The sequence below is a fragment of the Trachurus japonicus genome, chromosome 11 (genome assembly GCF_045865225.1).
Source record: "Trachurus japonicus isolate A0001 chromosome 11, Traja_1.0".
Taxonomy (NCBI): Eukaryota; Metazoa; Chordata; class Actinopteri; order Carangiformes; family Carangidae; genus Trachurus; species Trachurus japonicus.
In genome coordinates this window covers 1,384,027-1,401,660 of record NC_140917.1, presented here as the reverse complement: position 1 = coordinate 1,401,660, position 17,634 = coordinate 1,384,027, and the positions used below count along the sequence as shown (strand labels likewise).

The following is a 17,634-nucleotide window of genomic DNA, read 5'->3' as shown; positions in this document are numbered from 1 at the left end:
CCGACCATAAACGGCCATTCAGCTGCGTTATTCTCATTAAGGAAACGCTGGTCGGCTCGACCAGCATTTCCGCCACCACTAATAATAACAAAATAACGATAGAGACAAAACCATAGATTTATCGAAAATGGGCCCATTAACAAGTGTGGGTAGCGGAGATTCATCCACATTAACGTGAGACTTTTTTATAACCAAATAGAAACTCCTCGTTGTCCCTTTAAAACACCATCTCTGATCTCTGCCTGCACATAGATACACAGACACGGCGCACGCTAAATGCGCTATATAGCGCTAATTGCTCAGCTGCAGCGCTATATCTATGACCTGTCACTGTCACAGGTGCAGCTCATCTCATTATGACAGGTCTTCACCCTCAGAGCTCTGTCTTCAGACTGTCCTGACCTGTCCCTGAACATCACACAGGGACAACATGGAGCTGCTGTGTGATTGGTTACTGAGTTTTATTAATGTTTACATCAGGCTGAGTTCAACAAATCAGTTTATGCTACTGTGATTTAAGTAGCCTAGTTAAATACTACAGTAATCATCATAGTGTATTGGAAGGAAAGACCATTTAATGTATCAAATATCATTAATGAATTAATGGATAATTTGCATCCCTAGTCTGTTGGTCTTGGTTAAGTACCACCTTGAATGCTTAAGCTTATGTATTCAGTCATTCAATGGTATACTAAAATCCATGTGAAAAAAAATGCTTCTCACTGTCCTCAGGTCAAATATTTATATGCGATTAAAATGCGATTAATTAATTACAAAGCCTCTAATTAATTCGATTAATTGTTTTAATCGAGTCCCGGCCCTAAATACAATATAAACTTTATTGTCCCCAGAGGGAAATTTGCCTTGGACGGTCAATGCCTCCAGCAGCTGCATCTCTTTCTTTCTTTCTTTTTATTTATTCCAACCATGGCAATTTCACAATTTGACAATATCATCACAACATTTCTTCCATTGGTTGGAAGGGAGCAGGGAGAAGATACATCTTATATTGCCTGCCACCCACACATTATCTTATTTTCCAAGTAATCTGTCACTGAGCAGCATTCTTGCCATAAAACATACAAACATAAAGACACAAGACAGACATAACAGTACATTAACATAAAAACATTTTTCCATTCACAATTCATAGACCAGATATTGCACAGCACCTTGTTGCCTTGTGACTGCAACCAAGAAAGAAAAAGAAGTAAACCTAAAATCTATAAAGTGCAGAGTGTCTTTGGGACTTCTAAAAGATCCTAAAAACCAGTAGATAAATAAAAGAAACCATAAAAAGAATAAAATCACTAAAAGAATAAAACCATTTAAGATTAAGCAGGTGGTTTGTTTAAGAGGTAGATAGATGTAGCGGTTACTTTTACATCTGCTTGCTCTGTATCGTCTCCCCGAGGGCAATAATTCATATTCTTGATACAGAATATGTGAAGGATCGTTTTAAATGTTATGTGCCAGATTTAAATTGACTGACGGGTCGGGTACGCGGGTTATCTTTAGTGCCAATTATTTTCATAGCTGTTTTCACCTGTTTTTCACCTGTTTATCGGTGGAAAAAAGTGAAGAAACAAAAGAAACAGCTTTTTGTTAGACGACTAAAATGTGACTAAAATGTGAATCGTCCCGTGGGAAGTCGACACAGACGCTGAGGACACAGAACAACAAGAGGAGGAAGTCGACTGAACCTAAGAGAACCAGATGAAAATCTAATTTGACTCTTGAGGATTTTTCTCCACAGCCACATAAACACTACTTTCTGTTTTCACACAGTTTCTACACTTCATTTGTTCTGGCTGCGCCCACACAGTTTAACTCAGCCTGCAGCAACACACAGTTTAACTCAGCCTGCAGCAACACACAGTTTAACTCAGCAACAACACACAGTTTAACTGAGCAGCAACACACAGTTTAACTGAGCCTGCAGCAACACACAGTTTAACTCAGCAACAACACACAGTTTAACTCAGCCTGCAGCGCAGCAACACACAGTTTAACTCAGCAACAACACACAGTTTAACTCAGCCTGCAGCGCAGCAACAACACACAGTTTAACTCAGCCTGCAGCGCAGCAACAACACACAGTTTAACTTGCTGCAGCGCAGCAACAACACACAGTTTAACTCAGCCTGCAGCGCAGCAACACACAGTTTAACTCAGCCTGCAGCGCAGCAACACACAGTTTAACTCAGCCTGCAGCGCAGCAACACACAGTTTAACTCAGCCTGCAGCGCAGCAACAACACACAGTTTAACTCAGCCTGCAGCGCAGCAACAACACATAATTACACTAAGAAAACCTCTAGGAGCACTGCAGCGTGAAGCTCAACGGCCTCGATCAGCTCCACACAGCTGCTGTTGAAATACACCACAACATCAACATAAAGAGCAACCTGAGGATGATCACAGCTCTGTGCTCTGTGGAATTCAATCTAAATATTATATATAAAGTCCTGCTGTACGTTCACTTATACACTGTGTAAATAAAACAGATCAAGAGCTAAATGTTCACAATATTATAGATAATAATCTACTGTATTTAGTTGATTGACTAAGTCTTTAATTCTCTTCCTGAAGTTTCACTTTCACCATAAACTGCACATTGATTCAGGAGCTGGAGGTGCTGTGAAGTTTGAAAATACAAACACGCACATTTTATAATACTGAAGATACTTCCTTTTTTTTCGGTTACCAAAATAAAAGTAGAATATAAAAATGATTAATTATCAAAATTCGTTTATTATTTCAGGGTGAATCTGGGAGAAAATATATAGCCTCATTAACTGTTTTTGTTGTACTGTTGTAAACTTGTAAACTGTTAAAGAAAATGCACTAACCTATTCTTATTTCTTAAAAAAAAGAAGAAAAAAAGTATATAATTGTATTTCTTTCTTTCTAATATCTTTTCTTTTCTTTTTTCTTGTTTTATTCTCCCTAAAGTCGATCAAATATCCAGTCCTCTGTGTCTGTTTCCTCCAACATTATAACATTACAATAATAAAACGCTGTCATGCGTCTCTAAACCAGACCAACATGGACAGCAGCAGCGACGTTGTGTCCAGTGAGACTGACCTGAGAACAGCTGCTTGGTGGGAGCGGAGATCTGGGCCTTCTTGGAGATGCGGTAGGCGTGGTCGGGGTTGCCGGAGCGACGGGAGGAGCAGAAGCCGGGGACTTTCTTCACTCCTTCAGGGAGAGACGGGACCTGCAGAGCCCGCAGCACGTCCACCGGGTCTGAGGGACAGAGGGAGGACGGGGGGAGAGGAGAGGAGAGGAGGGGCATTCAGGGTTATTATTCTTTCTTTTTTTCATTTTTCACAACATTTTGATCCAACGAGTTAACAACATTACACACATTTATCACTGATGTCACAGATGCAGCAGTGAACTCAGAGTCCTGTTTCATCAGGACGGTTTTACATACAATACAATACAATACATATTTATTTATATAGCACATTTAAAAATACAACCCAGGTTGTCCAAAGTGCTGTACAATAAAACACACAAGCAAAACTAGTGGCAATACAACTAGATGGAACAGGTAATGTAGCTACAATAAAACATGCAATAAAACAATAAAACAAGAGTGAAGACATATAAAACTAAAATGCCAAGGAAAAGAGATGAGTTTTTAAAAGAGATTTAAAGTGCTCGAGTGTTTGTGCAGTCCTGATATTTCATTCGTCACTTCCTGTTTGTGTAAAGATTCACATACAGTTTCACTTTTTTCACAGTTTTTTAAACATATTATAACTTTATTCATGTAAACGAGTCACTGCAGCATCTCTACTGTATGAATCATAGAGATCAGACCTGTGTAAATCTGCATGAAGTGGGAGTGGGAGGAGAATGAGGAGTAGACAAGTTCTACCTCTTGTTATGAATTATTTTATTTTTAGCTATTTATTATAATGTGTTTTTATTGTGGTGCTGTGTGTAACTGGTTCTATGTGAGCAGTTGACCACATCTGGATTAATAAAGTCTATATCTATCTATCTATGAATATAAAAAACAGCTGATGAATGACAGTCAGGTCCTATAAACTGTTTTAATCCTAAACTTCATCTTCATCTTTCTCTATAAACATTCAATCACAAATCTTAATCTCAATATTAATCTGACCCCGGGTCGTTAGTGGTGACGTCCAAACACTGGAAACCACTGAGCTGCAGCTGGAGAAAGGGAGCTGTGTGTGTGTGTGTGTGTGTGTGTGTGTGTGTGTGTGTGTGTGTGTGTGTGTGTGTGTGTGTGTGTGTGTGAGAGAGCTGATGGGCATCGGTCCAACTCCACATACACATGAGCCACAGTGTGAGTCAGACCCATGTGTTTATCTGAGGACACACAATCACTTCACAGTTTAACCTACTGTAACACACACACACACACACACACACGGCCTAACATCACATAAACACACACACACACACAGCCTAACATCACATAAACACACACACACACACGGCCTAACATCACATAAACACACACACACACACACAGCAGTCTGACATCCTGCCTCCAGTTTCACACACTGAGCTGGACCGGTCTGTTCCTTTAATCATGTTGCTCAAAAGCAGCGAGTCAGAGAGAGAGGACAACGTCGGCTTTACAGTTTTTCTCAGTTGCTAAAACACTAAACCCTGTTGTCTGAACCAAATTCTCAGTTGCCTGAACCCACTGATTGAATCAGTCACTCTTTTGGCAAAACCATCAGCACTTTTCACCTGTTTAGACACATCTCACCAACACATTTTCATTGTGATGCACCTGTGTTGCAAAATGCTGAGCACAGGTGGCAAAAGTCAAACACAAGTAAAGCACAAGTTTCACCGGTTGAACACAACAACTCAAAATTGATCACACTTGTGTCCAATGATGTGAGGGCACATATACTGTAGCTAGTTCAGGATGAAGTCCTGTGGCCTGATCCAGTACAGAGAAATGATGCTGTGGCTGAGTTGTGCACTTCTCATTTCTATATTTTTGTACTTTATTTTTACGTAGGCTTACTGCATACAAGTGCTAAATGCACAAGATTTCTGTTTGTCTTTGTACTGTACAAGTGCTACGTGTAAATGCACAAGATTTCTGTTTTTTGTACTCCTTTTTTTTTTACTATGTACAAGTGCTAAATGCACAGGTTTTTTGTTTTGCAAGAGGAGAAGATGAGAGGCGACAGGGTGAAGAAAGAAAGGATGAGGGAGGGAGGGAGGGAGGGATGAACTGGGCAGAAAAAAAGAAGGAAGGAAAAGGGGATGAAATGGATGTGGAGAGGTAAGGAGGAGGGTGAAAGAAAGGGAAGGAGAGAAGTGCTACAGTGTAAATGCACAGGTTTTTTGTTTTGCAACATGCATTTAGCTACAGTGAACAATAAACATTTATTTCTACAGCTTCATGTGCTGAGCGTTGTGTTTTCTATTTTTCTATGTAGTGTTTAGTGGCTGCTCAGTAGTGTTTTTAATTTTGATTGACTCGGGGCACGATTTGGCAACAAAGTTCAGTTTTGGGCACAGATTGAACTGTTTTGAGGTGAAAGTTTGGTTTTGCAAGAAGAGTCTGAGGTTTTGTGAATGTAACTTGAAAATTGGGGTTTGTGTTCACAGTTTAGAGAAAATGAGAGAAGCTTTCGAGAAATGTGTCTTAGCAATCGAGAAAAACTGTAACAGAAGGTTTGATTCCCTCACTGTTCAACCATGTGGATACAAGTGACCAGTTTTAATTCATTTATTCTATATCTGATGGAGGTGAAGACCAACGAGTCACAGAAGGAAAAACCAAAGTGCAGCTTCATGTTTTCTCCTGTGAAACCATCATTTTAAACATAATTCACTCCCAGTTTGACATCCAGCTCTTATTTCTACCACTTTGCACCTCTACAGTCTAATTACTGACATGAACAGACTTGTTACTGAGGAGGGTTTTAGTAAATGCAGTGATTAGACTGAGACGTGAGAACACAGAGAATAAAAACATTTATTTTAATGTACAGTAATTACTGAAACGCTGAGACGTTGTGCAACTCGCTGCCTCATTTCAGACAGAAGGACTGAATCACCCGATGCAGCGTTTCACCACCGCTTCACCACCGCTTCACCACCGCTGCAGCCTGAGAACCAGACCAGAGGTAATTACACCGGTTACAACATCTCTCCTGGTTGTGAGCGAAGCAGCTGTAAAGTTTTTAAACTCTCACCAACTCCCTGCACCTCATCCTCCCTCCCTGGCTCCCTGGCTCCCTCTCTCTCGGCTCTGAGGTGCAGTAACAACCAGTTAAACTCCTGCAGCCAGACCTCGCTGCACCGCGCTGAGCTGAGACTCTTCTCATAATAAACCTACGGTGGCAGTGACGCATCATGACACAAGAGACCAGGAGATTTAAAAGCAAAACCTCCTTTTGATGCAGTCACTGACATTTCACCACGTTTATCCACTTCTCTGTGATCACGTCATATTTAAAAAGACACCATGTGATCATTCACATCTCAGTCAACATCAGTGGTTCAGTCTGTGACCCACTGGGACGGTCTGAAGAACAAATAAACCACAGTAAACTATGACTGAAGCTGCAGGTCTGAATATAGAGGTTGACTCTGTGTAAACCTCGTCTTAAAGGGATAGTTCAACATTTTGGCAAATTGGCCCACTACCATAATCCCTATAGTCATAGCAGTAGGTTCGTTACCTTTAATTGTCGGTGCAAGCTGTTTTTAGAACAGTGGAGCAGAGCCGTGAGCTGCTCAGAGCTACGCTACGGAGGCTCATGGTGAATGTGCAGCTCACAACTTGTCCACCAGAGCGTTGTGGAGTTGTTGGATTGTGTATTTGATGAGTTTGATGAGGGAAACCAAAGAAATCCCATAATGAGCCTCCGTAGCGTAGCTCTGAGCAGCTCACGGCTCTGCTCCGCCGTTCTAAAAACAGCTTGCACCGACAATTAAAGGTAACGAACCTACTGCTACGACTATAGGGATTATGGTGATGGGATAATTTGCCAAAATGTTGAACTATCCCTTTAATTAACTTATCAGTGTGATGTTTCATGCATCGACCTCCTCTGTTGTGTGTGTGTGTGTGTGTGTGTTGTCACAGTGCTGCTGGTGTTTAGGTGACACCCAGTCACCACACATGGTAATATTTATCCAGACAGAGCAAATGGTGCGTTACCACGGCTACAGGGCGTCTGGACCACAGGCCGCTAACGCCACTCTGCACCGGAGAGAGAGATGGAGAGATGGAGGAGGGTGTAGCTCTATTCACTGGGAGGATGGATGGATGGAGGGAGGGATGGATGGATGGATGGATGGAGGGTTGGATGGAGTTGTCACTGTGATGCTACATTAAACATCCAAAACAGAAACTTCCCTCAAAACAGAGATTACAAGGAGGAAAAGAACTGAAGGGAGAAGAAAGAAGAGAGAGAAACAGGATGAAATGGAGGAAAACGTGAATGTGTCACATTTTTTTTTAGAAAAGCAGAACAAAACCCAGGTTTCATGCTTTTCTAAATTTGTGTGCACTTGTGTTTCCAAATGTAACAAATCCTGACAGGCACAGATTTATTTTCTCTCTCGTACTTTCATGGATCTGCAGAGGAATGTTGGGAATGAAGAGAGAGGAAAGGAGGAGGGTGGGAGCCAGCGGTTCAGGCAAAGGTGGAGGGTGTGTGTGTGTGTGAGTGTGTGTGTGTGTGTGTGTGTGTGTGTTCGGGGGGTCGGGCAGTGACAGTAGACAGGCTGGTTGTGTGATGGCAGACCCTGGATCAGATTGCAGCGGCCCCAGTACAATGTGGCGCTCTGTTCTCCACCGCTCCACCAGCTCCGCTCAACATCTGCAGCCGGGGCCCTTCCTGCCTGGAGGACCACAATCACCACGGAAACACACCCACAAAAACAACACACACACACACAGAGGTACTCACACACACACTCACACACACACACACACACACACACACACACTCCGTGGGCCGTCGGGGGGAAAGTGAGACCATGAGGGTTGAATCTGAACCTGGACGAGGTGGAGAAACAGAAGCAGCGACAAACCGCCTTTATATCCGTCCTCTCCGCCGCCATAACGGATCACAGATGGCGCCGCCCGTTTGATGTGAGCGCCGCCGTTGCCATGGTTACACAGCGCTGTCATTAAGACAGGAAACAGGAAACAGAGCTGGAGGTCTAGTTACAGTAGCTCAGACCGTTACAGGTAGAAACACCGTGAACCTCAGCAGAACAGAATAATATTCATCTACATTACAGAGATGGTTACACTTGATTGTATCTTAAAGGGAAACAGTCGTTCAACATTTTGTGCAAATTGTCCCGTTGCCATAATCCCTATAGTCGTATCAGTTACCTTTAATTGTCGGTGCAAGCTGTTTTTAGAACAGCGGAGCAGAGCCGTGAGCTGCTCAGAGCTACGCTACGGAGGCTCATTATGGGATTTCTTGGTTTCCCTCATCATCAAACTCATCAAATACACAATCCAACAACTCCACAACGCTCTGGTGGACAAGTTGTGAGCTGCACATTCACCACGCTATGAGATAATAACACAACGTTACCACACAGAGTTGTTGTAGAGGGAAATTCATGCAAAACCGCTGATGCACGTTGCCTTCAGGGACAGTTTTTCTTCAAGCAGTCTCTGTATTTCCCCTCTAAAACAACTCTGCAATTATGGCAATGGACCAATTTGCCAAAATGTTGAACTGTCCCTTTAAATTGCTCTTCAGGTTTTAATGTCGTGTCTTTATTTAAACAGCAGAATCAGTTCAACGCTGCAGAAAGTGATCGGACACTTGATGTTAAGTTTGAACCTGAGTTATTAAAACCCCGATCATTTCTCACTGTGTGTGTTTAACCCTTCTCCTGCCACTGGGCCGGGGCTTGAACCCACACACACACACACACACACACACACACACACACACACACACACACACACACACACACACACACACACACACACACACCACTGAGACGCTGTGTTGCTGTATAAAGGAGCACTGTACTGTGGAGTACAGGTGCCCCCCGACTGAAACAATCCTGTCACTGTTAAACCCCCCCAACCCCCCGACCCCCGACCCACTCAGCTCCACACACACACACACACACACACACACACACACACACACACACACACACACACACACACACACACACACACACACACACACACACACACACACACACACAGACCACCAGCTTATTACAACCTGATAGAAAACACATGTGACACTCAGGTTCACTGTAAAACGAGGTGCCGTGATGCGTTCAAGTGCCGTTGGGATTATTTTAGTTCCTCTCAGTCGCCACTAGATGGAGCTGAAGCTGATTTAATTAAGAGTCACACACACATACACACATACACACAGATGCAGGTGTTTACATGTACACACGCTGTGCAAACACACACACACACACGCTCAGGAGTGAAAGATAAACAATACTTCTGCTGACTGAAGTCAATATGAACACTCAGTCGACTAACAGAGCAAACAACTGGACTAACACAACACACACACTCCTCTGTCTGAACACACACATCAGACCCTGTACACACACACACAGAGAGACACAGTGGGCGTTCAACAGTTTGCACAGTGTTTCTCATAACAACTAATTATTATCAATTAATGATCAGTTTCATGATCAATTAAAGGGAGAGTTCAACATTTTGGCAAATTGGCCCAAGTAGGTTTGTTACCTTTAGCCGTGAGCTGCTCAGAGCTACTCTACGGAGGCTCATTATGGGATTTCTTGGTTTTCCCTCATCAAACTCATCAAATACACAATCCAACAACTCCACAACGCTCTGGTGGACAAGTTGTGAGCTGCACATTCACCACGCTATGAGATGATAACACAACGTTACCACACAGAGTTGTTTTAGAGGGAAATACAGAGACTGTTGATGAAAAACTGTCCCTGAAGGCACCGGTTTTGCATGAATTTACCTCTAAAACAACTGTAGTGTAGCTCAGGTAGCTCAAACAGCTTGCACCGACAATTAAAGGTAACGAACCTACTGCTATGACTATAGGGATTATGGCAATGGGCCAGTTTGCCAAAATGTTTAACTATCCCTTTAAGACAATTAATGCTTTAATTAGGAATAAGAGATTGTTTATATAAAGACCATAGAGTTAGTGAACTGGACACACACCTGGGTCACTGCACTTGTGAGGTGACAACTGTGCGACTCAGAAATCATTTCTGTCTGAACGTGTGTGTGTCTGGCTGTGTGTGTGTGTGTGTGTGTGTCTGGCTGTATGTGTGTGTGTGTGTGTGTGTGGTTCTGGTATGGCTGTGCCAAATACCAGACACACACTCCAGCTGACACGTTGACCCCTCACCCCTCACCTTTACACAACGAGCACGTTGTTAGACACACAGTTTAAGAGGGATGTGCAATATTGACCACAGATCAAACACTTAAACACACACACACACACACACACAGACACACACACACACACACACACACACACACACACACACAGAAGCATCCTGAAGTCAGATCTAGAAGCGATGTGAGCGCTGAGCTCCGTGAAGTCTAACCTCCAGTCATTCCTCCAGCAGCTTGACCACAGCTCTGACTGCAGCTTGTAATTTCAACGTGCAGCTCTATAGTTATGATTTATTTATAATGTCTTGTGTACACAGACAGAAAAACCATCATGAGAACTCATCATGTAAAAATGTACATTATTTATACACTGTAAAAGTCCAATTTCTAAGTTTTCATGTGACCGCGTCTGGATCAGAGGTAAAAAAGGAAAAAGACAGACACAACTATTCTTTATGTTACATGAATAGATTTTCATAAAAGCTGCAGCCAGTCAGAGGAAATGATGAAGTCTGAAAATGACATGATGATCTCTGTTCTTAGCTTTAAATCTCGTCTTAAAACTCACTGGCTTTTAATACAGCATGAGTGTTGTGTGGTCTCTGTTGGTCTTTTATTGTCTTTTTATATTTCTTAGTGTTTTATCTGATCTTATGTTTTTCTTAGTGCTTATAATTTACTGTATTTTAACTTTAACTTTCTATATTCTACAGTTCTGTATCTGTTGTGCAGCACTTGTTGTTTTTAAAATGTGCTATATAAATGAAGTGGTTTGGATTTACCATCTATAACAAGTCAGTCAGAGTGTGATTAATGATGGGAAATATAATGTGAAACATGATATATAGGCAGATGAGATATTGATCAGTTTATCAACTCTCTTTGGGCCTTTTGCTGCAAATTTATTCCAACTGAAAGACTCTCAAATCAACTGACGACACCGAGGATCCAAGTTCATTTTCTACAAGACCGAAAATTTAAAATCACCTGTAACTTTGTATAAAGTTGATTATTTCTGCATCAAACATAAAAACCCAGACACCAGCTGCTGCTGCCTGTGCTGTTTCCTGCAGCGCTCCACCTCTACCTTCCTCTCTGCTCTGACTTCAGATCAGTCTCAGTCTCTGTGGTTTATTTCCCAGCTCCAACATTTACTGTACAGCAGCTTCATGTGGTTGCAGAGCAGCATTCCCTTCTATTAAAGAGTTACTGCCACTGCCAGCGTGTGTTCAGTCCTCCACTGTCCCCCACGTACCATTATGTGGTCTGAGCTGCACACACACACACACACACACACACACACACACACACGCTGCCATGCTGGGGTTCAGTGTGGTTTCAGGGCTGCAGGCCACAGTCTCAGGACCAGGGGGCGGCTGGTTGCTCCCGGTAACGTCCTATCACATCAGACAGACGGACAGTGAAGACATGAGAGACAGGACTACTGGAACTACTGGACGGCTCAGCAGCCAAAACCAAAACCTCAGAGTCCAAAAACAAAAACCTCTTGTCTTTATCGTTTACTTTGATTACACAACATGAGAATGGAGAATTCACTGAGAGTCAAACTGGTTTCAAGCAGATCAGAGCTCAGATTGCACAACAACATAACTACAAAAACATCTCATCTTTCCCTGAAAACTCCTGATAATACCTATAAATCCTGCAGAAACTGGACGAAACCAGATCTTTAATTACAACCAAACAGTTTTAACCAACTTTATCGACATGAACTGAAACATCCCTCAGTCCCTGATGCCCAGGAGGTGACAAGTCTTCAGACTTCTAATAAAGAGAAGAGTTACAGCAGTGTGGGCTTCCACCGCTCAGTAATCATCATCATCAGTGTTTGTAACGACAGTGGAAATCCCCCACAGCTCAGATCCTCTGTGGATCTTTATGGCTGTAATCTACCTGCAGGAACATGTGTGGGGATAGAAAACTGCAGGGTGCCTTCCACTGCGTGTGTGTGTGTGTGTGTGGATGTAACACACACACAGACTGTTAATTAAATACAAACCTGAATATGGAGAGAAAGTGGGAAATGTCTGGAAACTTTGTTGCATAAATGAACTGAACAACAGGTTCACGGTGGATAAAGTGATGCATGTTAAAGATGCTGCACATGGTCTGATATAGCTTCATATAATTGTTGTGTTTCCTCTAAATGCATTATGTTTCATTCCTTATAATTGTGCGTGCCAACACAGGGATAACTACACAAACCACTTCAAATAGCTGCAGTTATTTTATGGGATTACAGCTGCAGGTGTACAGTATGAAATGCTTTTCTGTGATCATAGAACTCTGGTATTTCTATTTCAGACTCCTCTGTCTCCTTACATAGTACAGTCCATCAGAGAGCAGCTCTTTCCACCCCCCACCCCCCCCCAGTCTGAGCTCAGACCAACATTTAAAAACTATTTTCTGAGGCGACGCCTGGAAAAGAGCTGTACATTAACCTTACAGCGAGTCTCCCTCCGCAGCCTCCTACACCGAGTTCCTAGAAGCAGCAAAGTACCAGTGACTGGGAATAGCTTCTATACAGACAGCCTGTCATTATGGAGCTGGCACGCTGCGCTGTCGTCCTGTAGATCCACGTCTAACCCTCCACACACACCACAAAATCATCACCTATGAAACCAAGAGGGGAAGAAGACCAGCTATCTATCTTCTGCTCTTGTATCTGCAGCTTGGCCTGAGAGAAGCCACAGTTTGAGGAGATGTCCTGGTTTAGAGCCGAGGCCTCGTCTCTGTGTCGGTGTCTCATCTGTTTGTGTAGAGGGTGAGATTTAAACGTGTGGCTGAGTGTGAGAGAGTCACTGTTCCCTGGCCTCAAATATGCACAAACCTCGAAACACTCCTGAAAAGGCAGGTTCACTTTCTAACCCTGCTGCTGAATATGAAAAGGAAATCCTTCATTACTGTAGGAAAAGCAACTTCACATTCAAGTTCATCTATTTCAAAACTTTAGTAAACTGATCCTAGAGCTGTGGCAGTGTTTATACAATCTGGTTTTTACTCCAATTAAACATGGAGAAGCAAACAGTCCACTTTGCAAGCGGTGGGATGTCTTTGCCCTGAGCGTGGTGTCTCAGGCAGCTCGCCCCCCACCCCCCACCCCCTCAGGTTTGTTTTTCACAACCAAAAGCAGCAATCTTACATTTCACAGTGTTAAGTTTAGGCTGAGGTTTGTTGGTCCTGGCAGAGCAGCTGGAATCTGAAGGCAGAGACAGATTAACTTCTGCCTGGGAGGCTCAGCTCAGGGGGAAACGTCTCAGAGGGCGGAGCACAGAAACACCTGATGATGCTCTGTGTGTTTCTGTATGAACTCAATCTAGTTTTGTTGAGGAATTAAAACTATCGACATGGATGAAAACTTTAGGTACATAAAAAACCAAAAAACCATGATGGTTAAAAATAAAGGTGGGAAAAAGGAGCCACAAGGGCTCATGGGAAATGATGACAAGGCAGAGGAGGAAAATGAAGTGGGTTTAGGGTTCAAGCAGCAGCCTGAAATACCACACACTTCCCTCCAGTCAGAGGAATGAGCTGCTGTCACCGCGGATAGGGGCTCCATTCAGCAGCAGAGAGGGAGAGGCTGTGTGATGTTGTGTGATGTTGTGTTGTGTGTGTTATGTTGTGTGATGTTGTGTTGTGTGTGTTATGTTGTGTTATGTTGTGTTATGTTAGGCCAGGCGGAGACAAGCTGCTCTTTGAGGAGCTGCTGCTTTGAAATGAGGTTGAGGAACATCCATGTCAAGAAAATATTACCCTCTGATTTTCTCCTTTGAACAAAACTGGTCTTTCATGCCTCTCTCGGCGCGCTGCATTCTGGGTGATGGCTGCGCCTCCTTCATCCCTCCTCCTCCTCCTCTCCTCCTCCTCTCCTCTCCTCCTCCTCTCCTCTCTCTCTCTCTCTCTCTCAGTGAATGGAGAATAAACATGAAGCTTTCTGACCACTTTCTCCTCTAAATCGGTCTTTCACAGCCTGGGTGGGGCGCTCTTATAATTTGCACTAAACATCTGCTGCTGCTGCGAAGCCACCAGCGGGAACGCGCACCGCTGCGGGAACGCGCGGGACGCAGCAGGTAACGACGGGGGTTTGATTTGCGTCGCTGTGACGTGATGACGAGATCATCAGGTGATTAAAGAAAAGTCAGATGAAGCTGCGCCGCAACAGAGGCGCATTCACCTCCACACAGATGTGGCAGCAGGTCTCCACCTGGTCTCCACCTGGTCTCCACCAGGTCTCCACCTGGTCTCCACCTGGTCTCCACCAGGTCTCCACCAGGTCTCTGAGGTCTCCACCAGGTCTCCACCAGGTCTCCACCTGGTCTCCACCAGGTCTACACCAGGTCTACACCTGGTCTCTACCTGGTCTCCACCAGGTCTCCACCTGGTCTCCACCCCGCGCTGAGGGAAAACATCCAGCAGCGCATACAGACGCATATACAACACAAACACAACTGTACAAAGCTCACACACAGACACGGACACACTAAACGCTTTCACTGCTCCGCCGCATAATAACCTATTCATAAAATTTTTTTAAAAAAGTCAAAAAATGTCTCGGGCTTCCGCCTCCAAAACACACACGGACCCGGCGGGAAGGTGCAATCACCTCCTCAATCTGGGACTGGAAACGGGGCCAAAGAACAGAACACACACTGAGTGTTACAGAAAACCTCTTGGTGCTAAAGCTGCAGCAGCGAAGGAGAAGAAGGAGAAGAAGGAGCCATTGGTGCAACTGTCCAAGAAACTAAATTAAATGTGAACTGAAACTTTGCTTCAACTGATCAAAATGAACTTCCAACTGGCCAATTAAATGTTTCAAAGATTCAAACATCAAAAGTTTAATAATAAGAATTCAGTTTTTATCCTTAATTTGATTCTGTGCCGCTGCCATTCCACAGCAGAGGAGTCCAGTCCAGTCAGACCTGAACCAGGTGAATCAATGGATTCTCTGTGTTATAAATAACTGCGGCCCCCCAGCGGCCACTGGGGGAAGCGCAGCATACAGATCATTCCTACAGTCTACAGTACACACTGTCAGCGCAGAGTCACAGAGCTGGAAAACTTTACATGAACTAAAGTAAAAGTTCAAACATGTTCCTCTTAGAGTGAAAGTCCTTGTTTATGACTAATATAAAATCAACTATCTGGATTAAACAGACTGGACATTAGACATTCCTCCTCCCTGCAGCCAGAGTGGCGGTGCGCAGGCTGAGCTGGTGAAACAACAACCACACACACACACACACACACACACACACACACACACACACACACACACTGAACCGACAGGTATCAGCTCAAAGGACTGAAATCAACTAGTGCAGAAACATCACAGTAAAAAATCCCAGAAAGCTCCTTCAGCAGCAGCTCCCTGCACCATCCTACCCCATCGCCCCCTCCGGGTGGGGGGCTGCGGACGGGCGTAAAATGCGCATCGTCCTGTCAAAACTGAGAGTGATTCTTCATAATGAAATAAAGTTTACTGGAGGAAAAAAAACTGTAAAAAGTGAGAAGTGAAGCAGCAGAATATGTGAAATATGTGAGTGAGGGACACCTGCAGCAGCAGCAGCAGCAGCAGCAGCGGGGGGAGAAGAGTCCGAAGAGACGAGGAAAAGTTTCATCAGAAACGTGTTGGTTTGGTTTCAAGCAGCAGAAATCAATCAAAGCGCTTTAATTGGCCTCTTCTGGTTGATTGATTTGATTGATTGATCGATAGGACCGTTGAGTAACATCCATTATCGGCCAGAAAAACAACTTTTTTTAATGAATAGAGAGGAATCAAAACCAGAAAAAAAGTTTGTCTTAGTTTGTTTTAAAAACGAAGATTGTTTAGTGATTTCTTCTCAGGTGTTTTATTTCCAAAAAAACTTCCTTTAAAATCATCTGAAGGAAAAACGCAGGTCACTTAACGATGCTTTCTAGGAATTTGTGTAGAAAGAAGAGACACATTTCTAAATACAAACACAAATGAACATATTTGGAGGCTGTCAGGTGCGCAAGTGTCCGATAATGGATGAAGGCTGGATCTTTACGCACCAGCTTCATCCCAGCAGACAGGGAGAACCGGGATCAAACATAAAACACTCCTTTTAGTCTCATTTTAATAATAATTATCAGTCTTACCTGCCCGAACCACGGTCGTCTGGCACACCGCGAGCGCCACGGCCACCAGCGCGAGGGATGAGAGGTCCATCACGCGCCAAGGTCTCCGTTTCTTCCGGAAGGGACAAGCTCCAATATCCATAGTGCTGCTGCAGCTCCGGCCGGGTCGAGCTGTGGAGGGAGGACACGGTGGAAGTTTATCCTCCTCTGATCCTCTGAGTCTCTGAGTCTGTGACTGACGGACAGAGAAACAGACAGACAGAGCGACAGACAGAGAGCAGCGACCGACTGAAGCGACAGGAAGGCACCGCCTCTGGAGACGTCTGTAGCTCTCTCCTTAATGAGGCGTCTGTCTATCTCTGTCTCTGTTAATGCACAAAGCCTTTACACACTAAGAAAAGGGGGTTCGGGGTGAATAAATATCTTTTATTTTAACGTTTTAACCCCTTCGTGCTGGAGCCCCATTGAGTCAGACTGGACTCAGAGCAGCAGAGAGACCTGGAAGCACGCGCTCTCTTTCCCTCTCCCCTTCTCTGCTTTCTCCCACGAAGAGTGAGAGTGTGTGTGTGCATGTGTGTGTGTGTGTGTGGAGGAAGAGAGAGAGAGAGTGAGAGAGAAAGAGAGAGTGACTGGCAGAAGGAGGTAGAGAGAGAGAGAGAGAGAGAGAGAGAGAGAGAGAGAGGGCGTGCGTAATTGCGCAGATCGACGTTGTGGAGGAGCGTCAGTGAGCGGTTTTAATGACAGACCTACACAAATCCTCAGCTCACACACACACACACACACACACACACACACACACACACACACACACACACACACACACACACACACACACACATGACAATGAGGCCTTTCTGCTCAGCTGTGAGTCAGTGTTTGATGTCGGTGCTGCAGCTTCTGTCTGTCTGTGATTCTCTCTACACCTTCACTCTGTTGGTCTTTACCTGTAGCACTCTGCGTGTGTGTGTGTGTGTGTGTGTGTGTGTGTGTGTGTGTGTGTGTGTGTGTGTGTGTGTCGGCTGGTCTCTGGTTTATCTCCTCCACCAGGTGAGCGCGTGAGGAGCCTCACAGCAGCAGCAGCAGCAGCTCAGAGTGAGACTCAGAGTGAGAGTGAGAGCTCTCTCAGCCAATCAGGGTTTTGTCCGCGCTGCT

The 17,634-nt window shown here is 44.1% G+C and overlaps 1 protein-coding gene across 1 annotated transcript in view; it reads right to left on the bottom strand.

Moving 5' to 3' along the window:
* The window catches only part of LOC146977864 (uncharacterized), a 29,236-nt gene extending 12,562 nt beyond the window's left edge, over positions 1–16,674 (bottom strand). Inside the window, exons 1-2 of the mRNA XM_085790525.1 lie at positions 16,504–16,674; positions 3,087–3,248 (exon numbers count right to left, since the gene is read on the bottom strand). Coding sequence (XP_085646651.1) covers positions 3,087–3,248; positions 16,504–16,624 — 283 coding nt within the window. The 5' untranslated portion in view covers positions 16,625–16,674. The remainder of the gene's footprint in view (positions 1–3,086; positions 3,249–16,503) is intronic.
* Between the last annotated feature and the right edge of the window lie 960 nt (positions 16,675–17,634).